General features: G+C 43.2%; 1 protein-coding gene and 1 long non-coding RNA gene across 2 annotated transcripts in view; both read left to right on the forward strand.

Annotated features, from left to right (window-relative positions):
• The first annotated feature begins 922 nt into the window (after positions 1-922).
• On the forward strand, positions 923-7,338 carry LOC309566322. Its single transcript, XR_014225864.1, has 3 exons — positions 923-998; positions 5,276-5,347; positions 7,205-7,338. It is a non-coding gene; the product is annotated as an uncharacterized lncRNA (long non-coding RNA).
• Positions 7,339-10,580: 3,242 nt separating this feature from the next.
• LOC309567341 (polycystin-1-like) overlaps positions 10,581-18,396 on the forward strand; it is a gene marked incomplete at its 5' end in the record, with an annotated part of 90,946 nt that continues 83,130 nt past the window's right edge. Inside the window, 4 exons of the mRNA XM_082272757.1 lie at positions 10,581-10,712; positions 12,252-12,627; positions 14,335-14,515; positions 17,632-17,822. Coding sequence (XP_082128883.1) covers positions 10,581-10,712; positions 12,252-12,627; positions 14,335-14,515; positions 17,632-17,822 — 880 coding nt within the window. The remainder of the gene's footprint in view (positions 10,713-12,251; positions 12,628-14,334; positions 14,516-17,631; positions 17,823-18,396) is intronic.

The following is an 18,396-nucleotide window of genomic DNA, read 5'->3' on the forward strand; positions in this document are numbered from 1 at the left end:
TGCGCTTTTTTTATTAATATCGCAAAAAATGAAAAGCGCAGAGGTGATCAAATACCACCAAAAGAAAGCTCTGTTTGTGGGAAAAAAAGGACGTATATTTCGTTTGGGTACGGCATTGCATGACCGCACAATTGTCAGTTAAAGTTGCACAGTGCCAAGTTGCAAAAAGTGGCCTAGATGTAAAGCAGGAAAATCCTCCGGTCCTAAAGTGGCTAAATGATGCTTGTTGTCAGCATCTAGTGGCAAAAAAAAGTACTGCATGGGAAATCACTAAACTGAGGCTGAATAATGTGGGATAGGATGAGTTTGTTATTTTATCCTTAAATGGGCTTTTCTTTACTTTTGGCTGGAGTTCTGCCTTAGCAAACCATCAGTTTGGAGTAGATTTAGATATCTTTAAAGAGTTAAAGTGATTGTAAGCGATCACCTTGTAAAATAACACATGTAGTTAAAATAGAAATGAAAGGCAAAGCATTTTTGTATAGATTTTAAAAAACATTGTAAATACCTTTTATGTGATCACATTCCCTCCGTTCTCAGCTGCATAAGAGCTGGGGAGAGGAGAAGCAGCAGCACACTGAGCTTCCCACTGAATGGCTGTGCAGGGGAGGGGGGGGGGAGTGGTTTCAGGACAAGTCTTATCATGGGAGGAGAGCACACTGAGTTCCCAGCATAGCTAGAGAACTGACCACAGTGTGCTCTCCTGCCTAGTGTGGTCAGTTTTTAATAGGAAAGCAGAGGGACTGACAGGAACACCGGGGATTTCACATAAAGAAAGCCATACAAAGAGAACAGGAAAGTTTCTCATACAAGTACATGGTACAGCAGTCACATATCAGGAATATGAAGTTTTGGGGTAACAAAGGCATTAAGTCAAATTTCTAAACACAAATAAGGAATGTTTTTTTCTGCCTTGTGTCCTCCAGGGACCTTTCAGGAAACCAGCTGACCGTGTTCCGTGTGACAGTCCTGAGTGAGCTCCGGAGCCTCCGAGAACTGTGAGTAGGAAGTGGAGAGAGAAGAATTGAAGGGGCTTCCATGTATCTGAAGTTTAAAGCGGTATTAAACCCAAGAATATAATATATCACAGCTTACCAGTCATCAGATATCATGGCTACATCAGTTTTCTTTTCTTTGGCTTTTTCCCCTCTGTTTTCACCTGGAGATCTGGCCAGTAACACACCTCCTGTATTGAAGAGACACCACTCTGGAGGAATGACCTCTGGAGACACAGACAGCACCATTGACAATCTGGGGTTGAGGGTAGTGTTAAATGTATTAGCAGATTTAAACATACTAACAAATCAAAGCCAAAGCCCAACTCACTTTATAAGCAGTTACAGCAAACAGTTTTGTTTTCCTTTTGGGATAAGTATTTTACATGAATAAACAAAAAGCTGATCATTTTAATCACTCCTGCCAGTGTTAAAGCGGAGTTCCGGGCACAGAAACCATTTTTCAATAAACATACCCCCGGGACAGTCAGGGCTAGTACATTCCACAATGGCTAGCCTCTGATCTGTCCCGGGTCGCACTTACCTTTTAGAAGAAATACTCACTTATAAAATTTCTTCCACAGCGTTGCCATCTCTCTTGTGGGCAGCTGAAGCCGGCGCGATCCTCTTCGGCGTCCTCTTCCGCGTCTTTTTGTCCCAGAATGCGCCTTCACCGGCCCCTCTCGTCACTTCCGGTGCAGCGCCGCATTCCTCCACAGCTTCTGTGCATGCCCAGAAGCTGTTTAGTGGGGAATTTGGCGTCGCCCCGGAACTGACGAGCGGGGCCGGCGCCGTCGCATTGATTCCTGGGAGCGATGACGTTCAGCTCCCAGGAATCATCGCAAGACAGGAAGTGACGTCGGAGCCGCGGCACCGAGGGAGGAAGTAGAGAATAGGTGAGTATATTCAATCTCCAATTACAAGGTGAGTGAAAAAAAAAAATGCCTAACTATCCAATTCCTTTTCAGGTGAGGAAGACCAAGCGAATGGGCACAAAAAAAAAAGTTTGTTTTTGTGCCCGGAACTCCGCTTTAAGTGGTTTGTCTCATCCATGTAAACTGCTACATTCTGCTGGACAGCTGAAAAAAGCTGTGCTTTTGAAAAACAACAGACAACAGACTTGCTGGCTGGTTCACCAGATGAAAATAGAAGAAAGAAAGGCTAAAAAAGAAAACGAATGCAGCCATCAGTGTCTGTTCACACTGATCCGACACGACTTCGGGCGACTAATGCCGTCGCCCGTGCACCGCGACTTCGGCGCGGCTTGCAACGACTTCACATAATGGAAGTCAATGCAAGTCGCTCCGACTTTGCAAAAAAAAAAGGTGCAGGAACCTTTTTCTAAGTCGGTATGATTTGAGTCGCTCCTATTCGAACGGGAACCATTGCACAGCATGGAGCGCTACTTGTCAGGCGACCAAGTCGCCTGACAAGTCGGAACAGTGTGAACCGGCAGTTACATCAAAGAATTGCTAAGCTGCAGTATAATAAATGTTTGCTTTTGTGTTTAATACCGCTTTAAATCCAATTATACTTCCATCATGAGTAAATGCTATTCAACAAATTAATTTGCATGCTATGCATTCATCTGGCATTTCTTCCCCCCCTCCCCCCGCCCCCCAAGATCTGGGAGGTGATCCAAGCCTTAAGTATGACTGAAAGCAGGAGGGATCTCACTCCTCCTCCTGCATTCTCTGTAACCCAACTGGTGGGTCAGGATGACCTTGTGATGTCGGCAGAACAGAGGAGGAGCAGAAGAATTACAGTGCCTTGCGTTGTTTTTTTTTTAACCAGTTGAAGGCAAAGCATTTTCTGGCACTTTTTGTTTACACGTTAAAATCATTTTTAAAATTAGTTAGAGCCCTCAAACATTATATATATATATATATATATATATATATATATATATATATATATAAATAAATCAATTTTATAATATATTTTTTTTTAAAGCAGAAGCCCTAGAGAATAAATTGGGAGGGTTTTGCAATTTTTTTTTATGTCACATGGTATTTGTGCTGCAGTTTTTGGGAAAAAATATAGTTTTTTAAATTTTAATACAAAAAAAACACAACACATAACCCAACTTTTTTTTTTTTAAAACCTAAAAGTTGATGTCAAGCCGAGTAAATAGATAATAAACATGTCACGCTTTAAAACTGTGCACGCCCGCACAACGACGACAAACAGCGCATGTTTTATTATCCATAGGTGACGCTTTAAAAGCCTTTACAGGTTACCACTTTGGATGTACAGAGGAGTGTTAGAAATACTGCTATACTAGTGCTAGAAGTACTAATGCTAGAAATACTAGTGCTAGAAATACTGCTCATGATCTGACGTTTGCAGCGATACCTCACATGTGTGAGACGATCGCGGTTAGCGTGCGCTTATGACCATCGCGCACATTTGCCTTTGCTTGCTAGCACAGGGGGACGGGGGCACTTTAAACTTTTTTTTTTTAATTTTTATATATTTTTTTATTTTTACACTGTTGCTTTCAATTTTTTTTTTTTGATCACTTTTATTGCTATTGCAAGGAATGTAAACATTTCTTGTGACAGAAATAGGCACGTGACAGGTACTCTTATGGAGGGATCTGGGGTCTATAAGACCCCAGATCCCTCCTTTGCACTTGAAAGCATTCAAAGCGCTAAGATCGGCATTTTTTAATACTTTTGATTTTTTTAAAATGGTGCCTTTAAGACTTCAGTAATCCGGAAGTGATGTCATGACATGGCTTCCCGGTTACTACATCTGAGACCCGATCAAAGCCGAAAGGAGGGTGCAAATGCCTGGTGCATTACCTCCAACACCATAATAATTGATTAAAAAGCCAAAAACATACTCACAAACATGAGGTAGTTACAAACATATGAAATCACAACTCCAGCATGGTGAGAGCTCTGAGGACGGGGGCTGGTCTCCCGAAACGCGTCAACTTCCAACTACAGTGATTTTATATGCTTGTAACTACCTTGTGTGTGTGAGTATGTTTTTGGCTTTTTAATAAATTATTATGGTGTTGAAGGTTATGCACCAAGCGTATGCCCCCTCTTTTGTTTCTATATACAGCTTTTGGTCTGTACTAATAATTAGGAGCCAGAGGGCTGGCTCCTGATCATGTGACCACTGTTACAGCGAATCGCAGTGCTCACATGCAGGGCCGTCTTTTTAATATTGATTGGACCCTGGGTAAATATTTTATTGGGCCCTCCCGAATCCACTTATCAACTATTTGCAGGCAATATATGTGAGTGAATCAATGAAAATATATATTTACATTGATTCACTCACATATATTTTGGGTGGAATGCGTGGCTAGTAGGAATATAGTTTCACTTGATAATATTTGTTTAATTGTTTAAGCCGCAGCACATTTGAGTTAGGGCTCTTTCACACTGTCCGCCTCCGCAGGCGGATCCGTGTTGCTCAGCGGGGATCGATCCGCGATCCCCGCTGAGCCGGGCGGATGACAGCTCCGTCTCCGCTTGCAGAGCGGAGAGGGAGGTGTCTCAGCCCCCGCTGCCCTCTATGGGGGATCGGATGAGAGCGGACCGCTTGTCCGCTCTCATCAGATCCGCTCCGCTCCGATTACTGAACGGATGGAAAAATAGGGTTTCCATCCGTCCAGATTTCAGCACAGGATCGGATGCGGATGGCAGCGGGTGTCAGCGGAGGTGTCTCCGCTGACACCCGTTGCCCCATAGAGCTGCATGGAGGATCCGATCAGATCCGCCTAAAAAACTGACAGGCGGATCTGATCGGACCGCCCGTGTGAAAGAGCCCTTTGTGATTACACTATTTGATTACATTTACACCGAGATTTATTTATGTTTAGAAGCGCAAGAGCTTTTCTTTATATATTTGCAGACAATGCGGGCTCAAGGGGCAGCTGCTTTGGGCTCCACAACAATGACTGAGCCCAGGGCAGCGGCCCCTTTTGCCCTGTGTTAAAGACTGGCCCTGGTCACGTGATCCGCCAATTCCTCCAGTACCCCTGGGCATACAGACCCCTGCTTTTACAACTATGAACATACATTCAGTACAAACTAGCATATTAAAAAAATATATTGCTAGTTGAATCAGAAATGAATGCAGTTGAAGTTACAGAATTTATTGCAGTTAAATGAAAAAATTGATTTTTTTTCTGTAAAATTGAACCAACTCTGGAGAACATTAGAGTTCCACGGAACTCTGGTTGAGCATCCCTGACCTAGACTCCTCAAAGAAGGATTATGTTAATCTTCCGATTCCTGATCTCTTCTTTCTTCATTTAGCAATGTAAGTCACAATCAAGTTTCCATTATTGAAGAAGCAGGGATGGTCTCACTTCCCCAGCTGCAATTATTGTAAGTATTATGGTTAATTAAATATACTATAAGGGAGGTTAGTGAGGAAGGGGGAGGAACTCATAGTTTTCCAATGACATCTTCTGGTATCTCTTCTTCCACACTGCTGGTTTGTAGTCCAGTGAGAAATATATGATAAAGGACGTTACAATAAGAGACAATGTTGCTTTTGTCCTGGCTATACTGTCTGACAGAGGTGACCTAAGACTTCCTAATAGAATTATTATTATTTTGGTGGGTAAAAGATTAAAATCTACACAGGGTGTCCCAAACATCTGATCCATAGACATGGAATGTGTTATTGTGCTTATTTGGGGAGATACATGGGTAAGAGGAGCACCCCCCCACCCCCCATGTTAAAGGCATATGATCACTTATCCCCCCCCCCCCTTTCCTGATCTGCTGGACTGCATGCTAAAATAAGGACCTGTATGGATTTTGGGGGGGACCCCATGCTGTTTTCCTCTGACCGCATTTTTGTCCACACAACTTTCGCTCACTGGATATTTTCTCTTTTTCGGACCATTCTCTGTAAACCCGAGAGATGGTTGTGCGTGAAAATACCAGTAGATCAGCAGTTTTTGAAATACTTAGACCAGTCCATCTGATACTACCAACCATGTCACTTAAACCCCCTTTCTCTCCCATTCTGCTCAGTTTGAACTTCAGCAAGTCGTTTTCACTATGTCTAGATGCCTAAATCCATTGAGTTGCTGCCATGTGATTGGCTGATTAGCAAATTGTGTTACCAAACAATTGAACAGGCGTACCTAATAAAGTGTATATTCTCTGCAGTTGAAGAGGAAGTAAACCCTCCTCTGACACTTTTACCTATAGGTAAGTCTATGATAAGGCTTACCTATAGGTACTGTAAATATCTCCTAAACATGTACCGTTTAGGAGATATTTACCTTACATGCAGCCAGTGACATCACTGGCGCATGCGCTCTGAAGGAACAGCCACTGGTGCCGTTCCTTCAGAGTCCCATGCCGTGACCGTCGGCTCCCGCCCGCGTGCGCGGGAGTGACGTCACAGTGGCTCCGGCCAATCAGATGGCCGGATGCCGCAATCCCGGAAGACGGGCGACTGAACATGTCGCCCGTCATAGAGGTAAGCGGGCGGCACGGCGGGGGCTCGTTCTAAGGTAAGTATTTCATAATGAGCTAGTATGCGATGCATACTAGCTCATTATGTGTTTCTCTTTCAGGGTGAAAAAAAAAATTAGTTTACAACCTCTTTAAAATGTAATGAATGCGGACACTACTTCATTGTGGCCATTAGATGGCGCTAAGGAACATTCTTAGTTCCTCTGATAGTCAGTGCCATCTAGTGGCTGTCATGCGGTAATTTCTCTATTCACACATTTGCAATCTGCAGAGAATATAGCCTGAGAACATTTGATTTTAGCCACATTCGCACAGAACAAGTTTACATTGTAGTTTTATTGGACGAACAGCTATGCAACACTTTCATAAATACACCCTCTGTCTCTTCTGCAGTAAAGGTTTTTTCTACCCGACAGTCATTTTCTTCTAATTGCACACTGGGCTATACATGCCTAAAATCTCAACATTCTGTAGGTTCTGGAATGGAGTAACTTTTCCGAAAAAATGTCAAGATGACTGATCAGAAGATATCAGTGGTGGCAGGATTGCACACTGAGCTGTCTATGTACTGCCATTGTACAATTAGAAGAAAACTACTGGCAGGCAGAAAAGGAACTGAAACCTGCACATACTTTTCCAAGCCTAGAGGTGCCTGCATTATTTCTGTCTATACTTTTGACAATCTGATGATTGTAGGGGTTTATATTTAAAATGATCATTTTTCTCACCTAAACCATTACAATATTGCAGAGATCTTTCTGGCAACCGTTTATCATGCGGTTGTCCACTACATGGTTTAATTTCACATATGGCAAAAGGAGGAAGACTGATCATGGACCAGGAGGTGGAAATCTGTCTTCATGACTCCAGTTTGCTACTGATGCCATGTGGTAAGATGATTCAATATTTTGTATCCTAATATACAAATAATCTTAGAAAATATTTTGTTACCGAAAGAGTAGTTAACCGCTTTCCGACCGCCCACCGCAGAAATACTGTGGCAGGTTGGCCCTCCTGCGCAAACCGCATGCAGCTAGGGGACTCCGGTGCACGGGGCAGGTGGCTCCGATTGCCGCCTGACACCCCCGATCGCTCCCCACTGAGAGATAAGAACAGTCGGCTGTTGGAAACACAGCTGACCGTTCTTCTCCCTTCAATGTTCATAGAGCTCATGTGATCCTTCTATATAGGATCACAGGTCTCTGTGATCATTTCACAAGCCCAACCCCCATACTGTTAGAATCACTCCCCTAAGTACACATTTAACCCTTTGATCGCCCACAATGTTAACCCCTTCCCTGCCAGTGTCATTAGTACAGTAACAGTGCATATTTTTAGCACTGATTACTGTAGTAATGTCACTGAACCCCCCCAAAAGTGTCAAAAATGTCAGTCAGGGGTCCGATCTGTCCGCCGCAATGTCGCAGTCCTGCTAAAAATTGCAGATTGCCGCCATTACTAGTAAAGAAAAAAAACTCAATAAAAATCTCTCCCATAGTTAGTAGACACGATAACTTTTGCGCAAACCAATCAAAATACGCTTATTGCGTTTTTATTTTTTTTTACCAAAAATATGTAGCAGAAAACAAATTGGCCTAAAATGTTAAAAAATTGTAATTTCTAATATTTTTTTTGGGAATGTTATATAGCAGAAAGTGAAAAATATTGTTTTTTTTTTCAGAATTGTCGCTATAATTTAGTTTATAGCGCAAAAAATAAAAATCGCACAGGTGATCAAATACCACCAAAAAAAAGCTCTATTTGTGGGGAAAAAAGGACATCAATTTTATTTGGGTACAGCGTCGCACGACCACGCAATTGTCCGTTAAAGTAACGCAGTGCCGAATTGCAAAAAAGGGCCTGGTCATTAAGGGGGGCAAATCCTTCCGGTCCAGAAGTGGTTAAAGTGGTTGTAAACCTCAGAAATGAAATATGAACAAAACATATCCTTCTATAGCAGCAGCTCTCAACCTGTGGGTCGCAACCCCTTTGGGGGTCGAACGACCCTTTCACAGGGGTCGCCTAAGGCCATTGGAAAACACATATTTCCGATGGTCTTAGGAACCGAGACACCGCTCCTCTATTCGTCTCCAGGCGGGTCCGCCCACATGCAGATACGCCCACATACGAGTACCTGGCGTGATGACATCATCGCGCCAAACCCATCACATACACCCCATACAAATACAGGTGTATGTGGTAGGGTTGGCGCCATTATGTACTTATGCGGATCAGTCACACATGTGTAGAGAGCAGCTATTGTGTAGAAAGCAGCAGTAATGGAGGTAAAACAACACTTCATGAATTATAATTACTGGGTAAATGTAAAATCATCAACTACTGCAAAAAAAATAATAATATCGGTATCATGGGAACTTCATCTGGATGCTGATCGGTCTTTTTATATTCAGCTGTGGTTGATGTGAATACTGCCCCCTTGTGATAGTAACAGGTATGTAAAAAAAACAACACATAGAATGGTAAATCATAGGAAACTTTAATGAACTGCATTGACTGAACTATGCCATGTATCCTCTTTTGTATTATTAAAGCTATTGTTATAATAATAATATATTATAATATATAATATAATATAACAATATAATATATATTTATTTATTTATTTCAGGTACTTATATAGCGCTGTCAATTTACACAGCACTTTACATATACATTGCACATTCACATCAGTCCCTGCCCTCAAGGAGCTTACAATCTAAGGTCCCTAACTCACATACATACACAGTAGGGCCAATTTTATACAGGATCCAACTAACCTACCAGCATGTCTTTGGAGTGTGGGAGGAAACCGGAGTACCCACGCAGGCACAGGGCCAGCCAGCCCTGGCAGGAAGGGGCAGGGAGCAGGGCTGGCCCCAGACATTGTGCTGCCTGGGTTTGAGAAAGAAATGCTGCCCCACCCCCTCTAAAAAAAAAATCACGCCCACCCAAAGGCCCCCACATCCATTATTTTATATAAATATAACATTTCGAAAATATTACATACAGTAAACTGTTATCTTTTTCCATAACTCACCACCAGACCGGTCCACCAAACACCCACTGTCTGTCCTTAGTCCTCCCGTCAATCCTATGTCTGCCGCAGCCACCGCCCTAGAAGATCCAGCCTGCCCTGCATGAGATGGAGTAAGCCAGTGATGGCGAACCTTGGCACCCCAGATGTTTTGAAACTACATTTACTATGATGCTCCTGCCCTCTGCAGTGTAGTTGAGCATTATGGGAAATGTAGTTCCAAAACATCTGGAGGGCAAAGGTTCGCCATCACTAGAGTAGGCTGATGTCTGACGTCATTGCACACACTTTGATCACGTGAGGGCGGTACCCCACGGAAAAAAATCCACCTCCTTATACTCTTCTGTTTGTAATACGGGCGGCAGATGGGAAAATGCCACCCGTAACGCGCCGCAAACTGATGGCACACAAAACCGTTGGAAAAAAAATCTTGGGCGTCAATTTCCCACCCCTCTCAAAGTGTTGCCTGGGTCCAATGGGACCCATGGTAGGGCCCGCCTTGCTTCCTGCTTTTTTAGAGCTGAGAGATCCTGTGTCATTTCTGCACTTTGAATAGATGTAGGGGAAAGACTGCTGTAGAAAAACAGGTACAACTTATATAGTTTGTTTCATTTCTGTGTATCACCTGAGGCCAGTCACTTCTCTTTGTATATGTGAGGGTTGACAACCACTTTAATGCTTGGAACAGATTTCCAGGTAGAGCATCAGTCAACAGTAATTGGATTCAAACATGCTTGGGACAAACAAGGATCAATACTCAGACAAAAAAGTTAGAATAAATATGAAAACAAATTAAGGCAGACTCTATGGACCACATGTTTTTTTTTTTTTTTTTTTCCGCCATCACTCTTCTATAGAACATAAAGATATGTTTTTTTACAGCTGTTACAGCATGATAAAAAATTACAATTTGATCCATTTTTAATAAATAATTTGTGGTTTTCCTTTGTAGCGGCGCACTATGTCTCATGTCTATGGGGACTTCCACGCCATGTGCTGTATTACTCTCTCATCACCCCAGGTCCCTTCTCCAATAATAGCTGCCTCCTTCTCTGTTTCCGCCATGGCTATTCTTATTATGGAATGGACAGCATGCAGCGTTGCCTTTGTGGCTCAGTCACACTCGATGATGATGATGACGACCCCTGTTCGGGGGTGTGCTCAAGAGATGGGAATATCCACATGTGCAATAAGAGTATCATTCAGGATCTTCATACTGTGCAGGTAAACGTTTCATCCAATATGTGAAGTGTGCTCCTGCGCTATCTCTTAACCTCTTCCGGACCGCCCGCTGCAGTTTTACTGCGGCAGGCAGCCCCTCCTGTGCAAACCGACGTAGCTGTAAGTCGGTCGCGCGCCGCCCGCGGCGCACTCCCGCCCCCACTTGGCAGCAGGGACTCTGATGCACGGGGTCGGCGGCTCTGATTGCCGCCGGGCACCTGCGATCGCTCCCCGCTGAGAGAGAAGGATGGGCAGCTGTTGTAAACACAGCCGACCGTTCTTCTCCCTGCAATGATCACAGAGCGCCTGTGATCCCTCTATAAAGGATTACAGGTTTCTGTGATAATTTCAAAAGCCACGCCCCCATACAGTTAGAAACACTCCCCTAGGCTTACATTTAACCCATTGATTACCCCCGGGTTAACCCCTTCCCTGGGTCTATATATATACAGTATCTCACATAAGTGAGTACACCCCTCACATTTTTGTATATTTTATAATATCTTTTCATGTGACAACACTGAAGAAATAACACTTTGCTACAATGTAAAGTAGTGAGCGTACAGCTTGTATAACAGTGTCAATTTTCTGTCCCCTCAACACAACTCAACACACCATTAAACCACTGGCAACAAAAGTGAGTACACCCCTAAGTCAAAATGTCCAAATTGGGCCCAATTAGCCATTTTCCCTCCCTGGTGTCATGTGACTCGTTAGTGTTACAAGGTCTCAGGTGTGAATGGGGAACAGGTGTGTTAAATTTGGTGTTATCGCTCTCACTCTCTCATACTGGTCACTGGAAGTTAAACATGGCACCTCATGGCAAAGAACTCTCCGAGGATCTGAAAAAAAGAATTGTTGGGCTACATAAAGATGGCCGAGGCTATAAGAAGATTGCCAAGATCCTGAAACTGAGCTGCAGCACGGTGGCCAAGACCATACAGCGGTTTAACAGGTTCCACTCAGAACAGGCCTCGCCATGGTCGACCAAAGAAGTTGAGTGCCTGTGCTCAGCGTCATATCCAGAGGTTGTCTTTGGGAAATAGACGTATGAGTGCTGCCAGCATTGCTTCAGAGGTTGAAGGGGTGGGGGGTCAGCCTGTCAGTGCTCAGACCATACGCCGCACACTGCATCAAATTGGTCTGCATGGCTGTCGTCCCAGAAGGAAGCCTCTTCTAAAGATGATGCACAAGAAAGCCCACAAACAGTTTGCTGAAGACAAGCAGACTAAGGACATAGATTACTGGAACCATGTCCTGTGGTCTGATGAGACCAAGATTAACTTATTCAGATTTATTTGGCTCTCCGTGCCCTTAGTGCTTCTTGATTAACTTGGAGATCTGACATTGGGCTCTAGTACTGCCCACCAAGATAGCAAACCAAGTTTTAAAGAAACTTGGTTAGAGGAAACCAAGAAAATAATTTTGTATGTCTGCATGGTGTCTTTAAAAAATGTGGCACTGTCTCCTTTAAAGTATTTTGTAGGCAGGTCCAGTCTACTTTCTCCACTGCAGTTTTTTCTCTTCTTGGTGTATTTACAGGTGACAATATTGCTGTCAGCCCCTTCTTACTACAACGTTTTGCAGCCTGCTGAGTTCCATGCAGTGGCCTCTATCCCTGCCGCCCAGTTTGTTTGGGAATTTCAAGATGGAAGCCAATCAGTTGTCACTGTTAATGGCATGGTCAGTCATAGATATAGTCTACCTGGGAAATACACAGTAAAAGTAAGAACAGAAGCACCGCAGCCAGAAGCAGAAACCACAGTGACCATGGCAGTAGCAGTAGACATGGCAGAGCTGTACTGCCCAATGGTGGCTCAAACAGGACAAAATCTAGAAGTATGGCTACAGGTCAACCAGGGAACGGATCTCCAAGCTCTCTATAGCATCCAGATGCCAGATGGTCAACTATTGACAGGTAGGAGATGCATTACTGGGGAAGGGGGTAGATATCTATTTTTTCTTGTTTCTGCTACTAGACTTTTCCACTAATTGACATTTAATTTAAGGTGGTGCGGTAATATCATGATTTCCACTTTGTCCATTTAGAGAACACTTTGCATTTATTCGGATTATGCAAAGTGTTCCCTGAATGTCACCCATGCTATTGTGTGATCTCCTGTGTTCTGTAAGCGGAAGGGCAGCTGCTGGACACAGTACAGGGAAGCTAGCGCCGATCGCTGGCATATACATGCGTACATTAATTAGTCCAAGCTGGATCAATGTGACTATGTAAAAAGTTACACATATAAACTTCAGCTGTAAGGAATTAGAGAGTCTGCCATTTTTTAATGATTTACTGACTCTCAATGTTTACCAGTTCTTAGCAATGTTTTTTTTTCTTTTGACCTAACATTTTAAAGAAGCTGTCTTACTTTACCCCCTCAGAGTGGGCAGTTTCTAGAATTACAGGGAAAGTCTACCTAGGGTTTGTCGGCAGGTGCAGTCTACTTTATCTACTGCAGGCGGCGCTCTCCGTAGCAACACTGCACATGGAGAGGAAAGTTTCTCTGTGGTTTTCTGGGTCACTGGGGAAACATCCAATTGGATGCTGTCGCCCCATGTGACTCTGACAGCCATCTTGGGTCAGGCAGAACCTATTTAATGCCCTGGCTCACAGGGTTGGCGTGCATTTGCAAGTTGGTAGAGTAGGGACAGGTACCCCCGCCTGTTAAGGACAGCACTAGTGGCAGGGAAAAGGTTCCTGACAAGCGTAGGTCTCGCAACTTCTCTGGGAACAAGACATCTAGGCTGCATTCTTCCCCTCTCTACAGATGCTGACAGTCGGCTACATTCTGATTTCTACATGCTGTTGGAACTGTGAGTATTCCTGGTTGGGGGGCCTTCCCACTGGGTTATTTGTGAACTGTCTCTGTATTATTTCAACAAAAGTTCTTTCACTGAACTGGTGCTGTGTGTGTCATTCCGCCACACTGCGCTGCACCCTAGCTCAGTAGGCCATATCCCCCCCCCCCCTGCCAGTTTACTTACCTTGCTCCGCGGGACTGACAGGCAGCGGCGGTGGTGGCGGCTTCCCCCTCAGTCTTCATGTTCCCTCTCGGCGGCCGTCTCCTCCCTCCTTCTTGGCCAATAGGACGCCTTCTCCTTTTCGGCCAATCGAGAAACAGGTCTCAGGACCCACTTTCTGATTGGCCGGGAGGAGAATCAGTGTGGCAATAGCCAATATTCATTCGTTTTTGTCACACAACTGAGTGGGCTCAGGGTGCAGTGCTCTGCGCCCCGAGCCCATTCTTTTTTGAAGCCCATTAGAGCCGGCTCTAATCACGTGCACCAAAAAAATAAAAATCCCCCATTGGAATCCATTCATCCAGCGACCCTGCATGTAGATTAGGGGGCTGGACGCATGGATAGGGGGGGGCGGCGCCGCTGTGCCCCAAATGGATGGGCCGACACTGCCCTAGCTACAGGTTGATATCACGTGTGTTGGATGATGCTGGAGAAGGGCTGAAGTACCCCATGCATCTTCTGTCTCTCATGGACTTCTACGGCATATACATTCATATAATAAGCATATTTTTGCATATTTATTAGGTTTTCTTTTTTAGAGAAACTGCAGATTTGTGGTGCTGTTAGCGTTTAATAACTTTGATTGAACCTTTTCCAGATGAATCCTCTTGTCCCCGTGGAGGCAGAGTTTTCCATGAAAATCTCCGCTGTTATTGGCTAAATCAATTTAAGGAATCATTGTCAGATGCGCGTAGTCATTGCAGATTAATACCTGGAGGGGACCTTGCATACATAACCTCTGCTGATCAGCTCAGCTTCATCCAGGAGTCCTTCAGAAGGTAAATGCCATATGTTAGCACAGTAACTTTTCCTGTAACCCCCAGAAGAATCCTCATGATAAACTTTACTGTAAGGTTGAGTGGACAAAGGGAGCTGCAGAACAAGCCTTTATATTTATATATATACAGCGCATCCGTAAAATATTCAAAGCGCTTCACTTCTCCCACATTTTGTTATGTTACAGCCTTATTCCAAAATGTATTAAATTCAATATTTTCCTCAAGATTCTACAAACAATACCCCATAATGACAATGTGAAAGAAGTTTGTTTGAAATCTTTGCAAATTTATAAAAAAAAAAAAAGGAAAAAAATCCGATGTACATAAATATTCACAGCCTTTGCTCAATACTTTGTTGAAGCACCTTTGGCACCAATTACAGCCTCAAGTCTTTTTGAGTATAATGCTACAAGCTTGGCACATCTATTTTTGGGCAGTTTCTCCCATTCTTCTTTGCAGGACCTCTCAAGCTCCATCAGGTTGGATGGGGAGCGTCAGTGCACAGCCATTTTCAGATCTCTCCAGAGATGTTCCGTCAGGTTCAAGTCTTGGCTCTGGCTGGGCCACTCAAGGACATTCACAGAGTTGTCTTGTAGCCACTCCTTTGTTATCTTGTCTGTGTGCTTAGGGTTGTTGTCTTGTTAGAAGATGAACTTTCACCCCATTCTGCGGTCCAGAGCGCTCTGGAGCAGGTTTTCCTCAAGCATGTTGCTACATTCATCCTTCCCTCGAGCCTTACTAGTCTCCCAGTTCCTGCCACTGAAAAACATCCCCACAGCATGATGCTGCCACCACCATGCTTCACTGTAGGGAGGGTATTGGCCAGGTGATGAGCAGTGCCTGGTTTCCTCCAGATACGACGCTTGCCATTCAGGCCAAAGAGTTCAATCTTTGTTTCATCAGACCAGAGAATTTTATTTCTCATGGTCTGGTAGTTCTTCAGGTTCCTTTTAGCAAACTCCAGGTGGGGTGTCATGTGCGTTTTACTGAGGAGTGGCTTCCTTCTGGCCACTCTACCATACAGGCCTGATTGGTGGAGTGCTGCAGAAATGGTTGTTTCTCTGGAAGGTTCTCCTCTCTCCACAGCAAAACGATGAAGCTCTGTCAGACTGACCATCGGGTCCTTGGTCGTCTCCCTGACTAAGGCCTTTCTCCCCCCCAAGCCAGGGAGTCCGCTCCAGGAAGAGTCCTAGTTGTTCCATACTTCTTCCATTTCCAGATGATGGAGGCCACTGTGCTCATTGGGACCTTAAATGCTGCAGAAATAGTTCTGTACCCTTCCCCAGATCTGTGCCTCCATACAATCCTGTCTCGGAGGTCTTCAGACAATTCCTTGGACTTCATGGCTTGGTTTGTGCTCTGACATGCACTGTTAACTGTGGGACCTTATATAGACAGGTGTGTGCCTTTCCAAATCATGTCCAATCAACTGAATTTACCACAGGTGGACTCGGATCAAGTTGCAGAAACATCTCAAGAATGATCAGTGGAAACAGGATGCACCTGAGCTTAATTTTGAGTGTCAAGGCAAAGGCTGTGAATACTTATGTACATGGGATTTTTTTTAATTTTTTATTTTTAATACATTTACAAAGATTTTAAACAAACTTTTTTCACATTATCATTATGTGGTTTTGTTTGTAGAATTTTGAGGAAAATAATTAATTTAATCCATTTTGGAATAGGGCTGTAACATAACAAAATGTGGAAAAAGTAAAGTGCTGTGAATACTTTCTGGATGTATATACAATACATATAAATATAAAAAATGTGGCCCAAAACAAGTAGAGCTTCCCTTTAATAGCAGTTGCAGTGTGACCAAGACCTATGCTGGTTTATATTTCCCTTTGCTCCTTTCACCTATGCAGAATGTCATGCAGGAACGCCATATTATGCACTGTAGTGCAGCAAAGCTACATTGCCAGAGCAGGGTGGATTGCGTTTCTTCATGTGGTGCATACTAGCACATTATGATATTGCCTTGCAGGAAAAACTTTTTTTTTCAAAATACTTTACTACCGCTTTAATACAGGTGAGAGGCAAAGGCAGGCTAAATAACCTACATGTATGCTATTCAGCCTGTTCCGGGTTAGAAGTGCGCAGCACGCCCCCTCCTGCGACTGCTGCGTCCACTGGACACAGTGGATTGCTGATCCTATGATTTATTCATAACAGCTGTGTTTTTTCTGCAGATTGATGCACCTGGGCCAATCACAGCACCCTGTACCATGTGATTAGCTGTAGCCAATCACAGATCACTTGTAATCACAGCTTTCATGAATATAACCTATTCATGACAGTTTAAAAACATTGCTGTTACAATGAGCATCATTGTAACAGCAATGTGGAACAAAAAAAAAATCCCTGATCACCACACCACTTTGGTAACTGAACTACTCTAATGTAAAAAGTATGTTAAAAAAGAAAAAAAAAAGAAAAGAAAATGTAAAAAAATGTTTAAAATATTTTATTTTTTTAAAGCATACTGCCAGTCAGGGGAGGACTGGGCCAGGGGGGCAAATGCCCCCTGGGCCGCTCTGATGCCCCATAAAAAGGCTGCACTGCTTCTGCCACAGACATGTCTAAAGTTTGTAAGAAAAATGCGAAAAAAAAATTATTTAATTTCTTCTTTCCAAAAAAATTGTGATAAAAAAATTACAATTTAAAAAAACTCAACATGTCTCTTACTAAATACCTCAGACTGTCTACTTTTCAAAAAGGGGTCATTTGCTGATATTTGTACTGTCCTAGAAATGTAAGAGCCTCAAGAAAGATGTCATTACATCAAGATTGATCAATTTTCAAATGTGTATCCCATAGTTTGTAGGCGCTATTACTTTAATGCAATTAAAATACACTAATTGGGATTTTTTTTTTAACTAAAGACATGTAGGAAAATACATTTTGGCCTAAATTTTATTGGAAATTTGATTTTATTGGATATGTTTATAACAGAAAACTGAAAATATAGCAATTTTTAATTTTCGGTCTTTTTTTGTTCATATCGAAAATGTGGTGACCAAATACCACCAAAAGTATGGCTAGCTTAGGCTGTTGTTTCTTCTCCTGGTTCCTACTTACTGTCTGGTTTCTTTTTCTGTCCCTCTCTGTGTTAGTAATTCTCCAGTATGGGTGAACATTTCACCGTCCCTGCAAGAGGCGAATCGGAGACTCCTGGTTAAACTAGACTCGGGTGTTCATGAAATAGAGAACGACTGCCTGCGTCTGTCATTGTTACCAGGGGAGGTTTATCAAAGGAGCCCATGCCTAGAGAAAGCACCTTCTATCTGTGAATGCCGGGCAGGAGGTCCGTATTTTTTATTACTGATAAGAAATTGTCATAGACGATCAGGTTCATTGCTTGGTGCCAACTTATATCCATGGCAATCAGAAAATGTCCTAAGCCTTCCTTTGGACGTTTCGCAGAAAGATGGCCTCTATGAAATGTGATCTTCTACCTTTATAGACAAATTATATATTTAAAGGAAGAGATTGTAAATATTAAAGTTTTTTTTCAGATAAAAAGCCACTTTTGATGCAATCTCTTGCAGTGGTTAGGCATAATAAATACTAGTGATCAACCGATATCGTTTTTTCATTGCTGATACTGATATTTCGGTCATCGCATATCGGTATCGGCCGACATTGGCCGATATTTTCGTACATTTAAAAAACATTTTTTTTTTTTTTTTTACTTGACAGGTACTCTTGTGGAGGGATCTGGGGGTCTAAAAGACTCCAAACCCCTCCTCTGCACTTAAAAGCATTCAAAACGCCAAGTTTGGCTGTTTTGAATGCTGTTATTTTTTGAATCTGGCGCCAGTACCCGGAAGTGATGTCATGACATCAGTTCCGGGTTTTTGCATGGAGACCCGATCAGA

Source organism: Pelophylax lessonae, assembly GCF_965119305.1.
Source record: "Pelophylax lessonae genome assembly, chromosome: 11".
Lineage (NCBI taxonomy): Eukaryota > Metazoa > Chordata > Amphibia > Anura > Ranidae > Pelophylax > Pelophylax lessonae.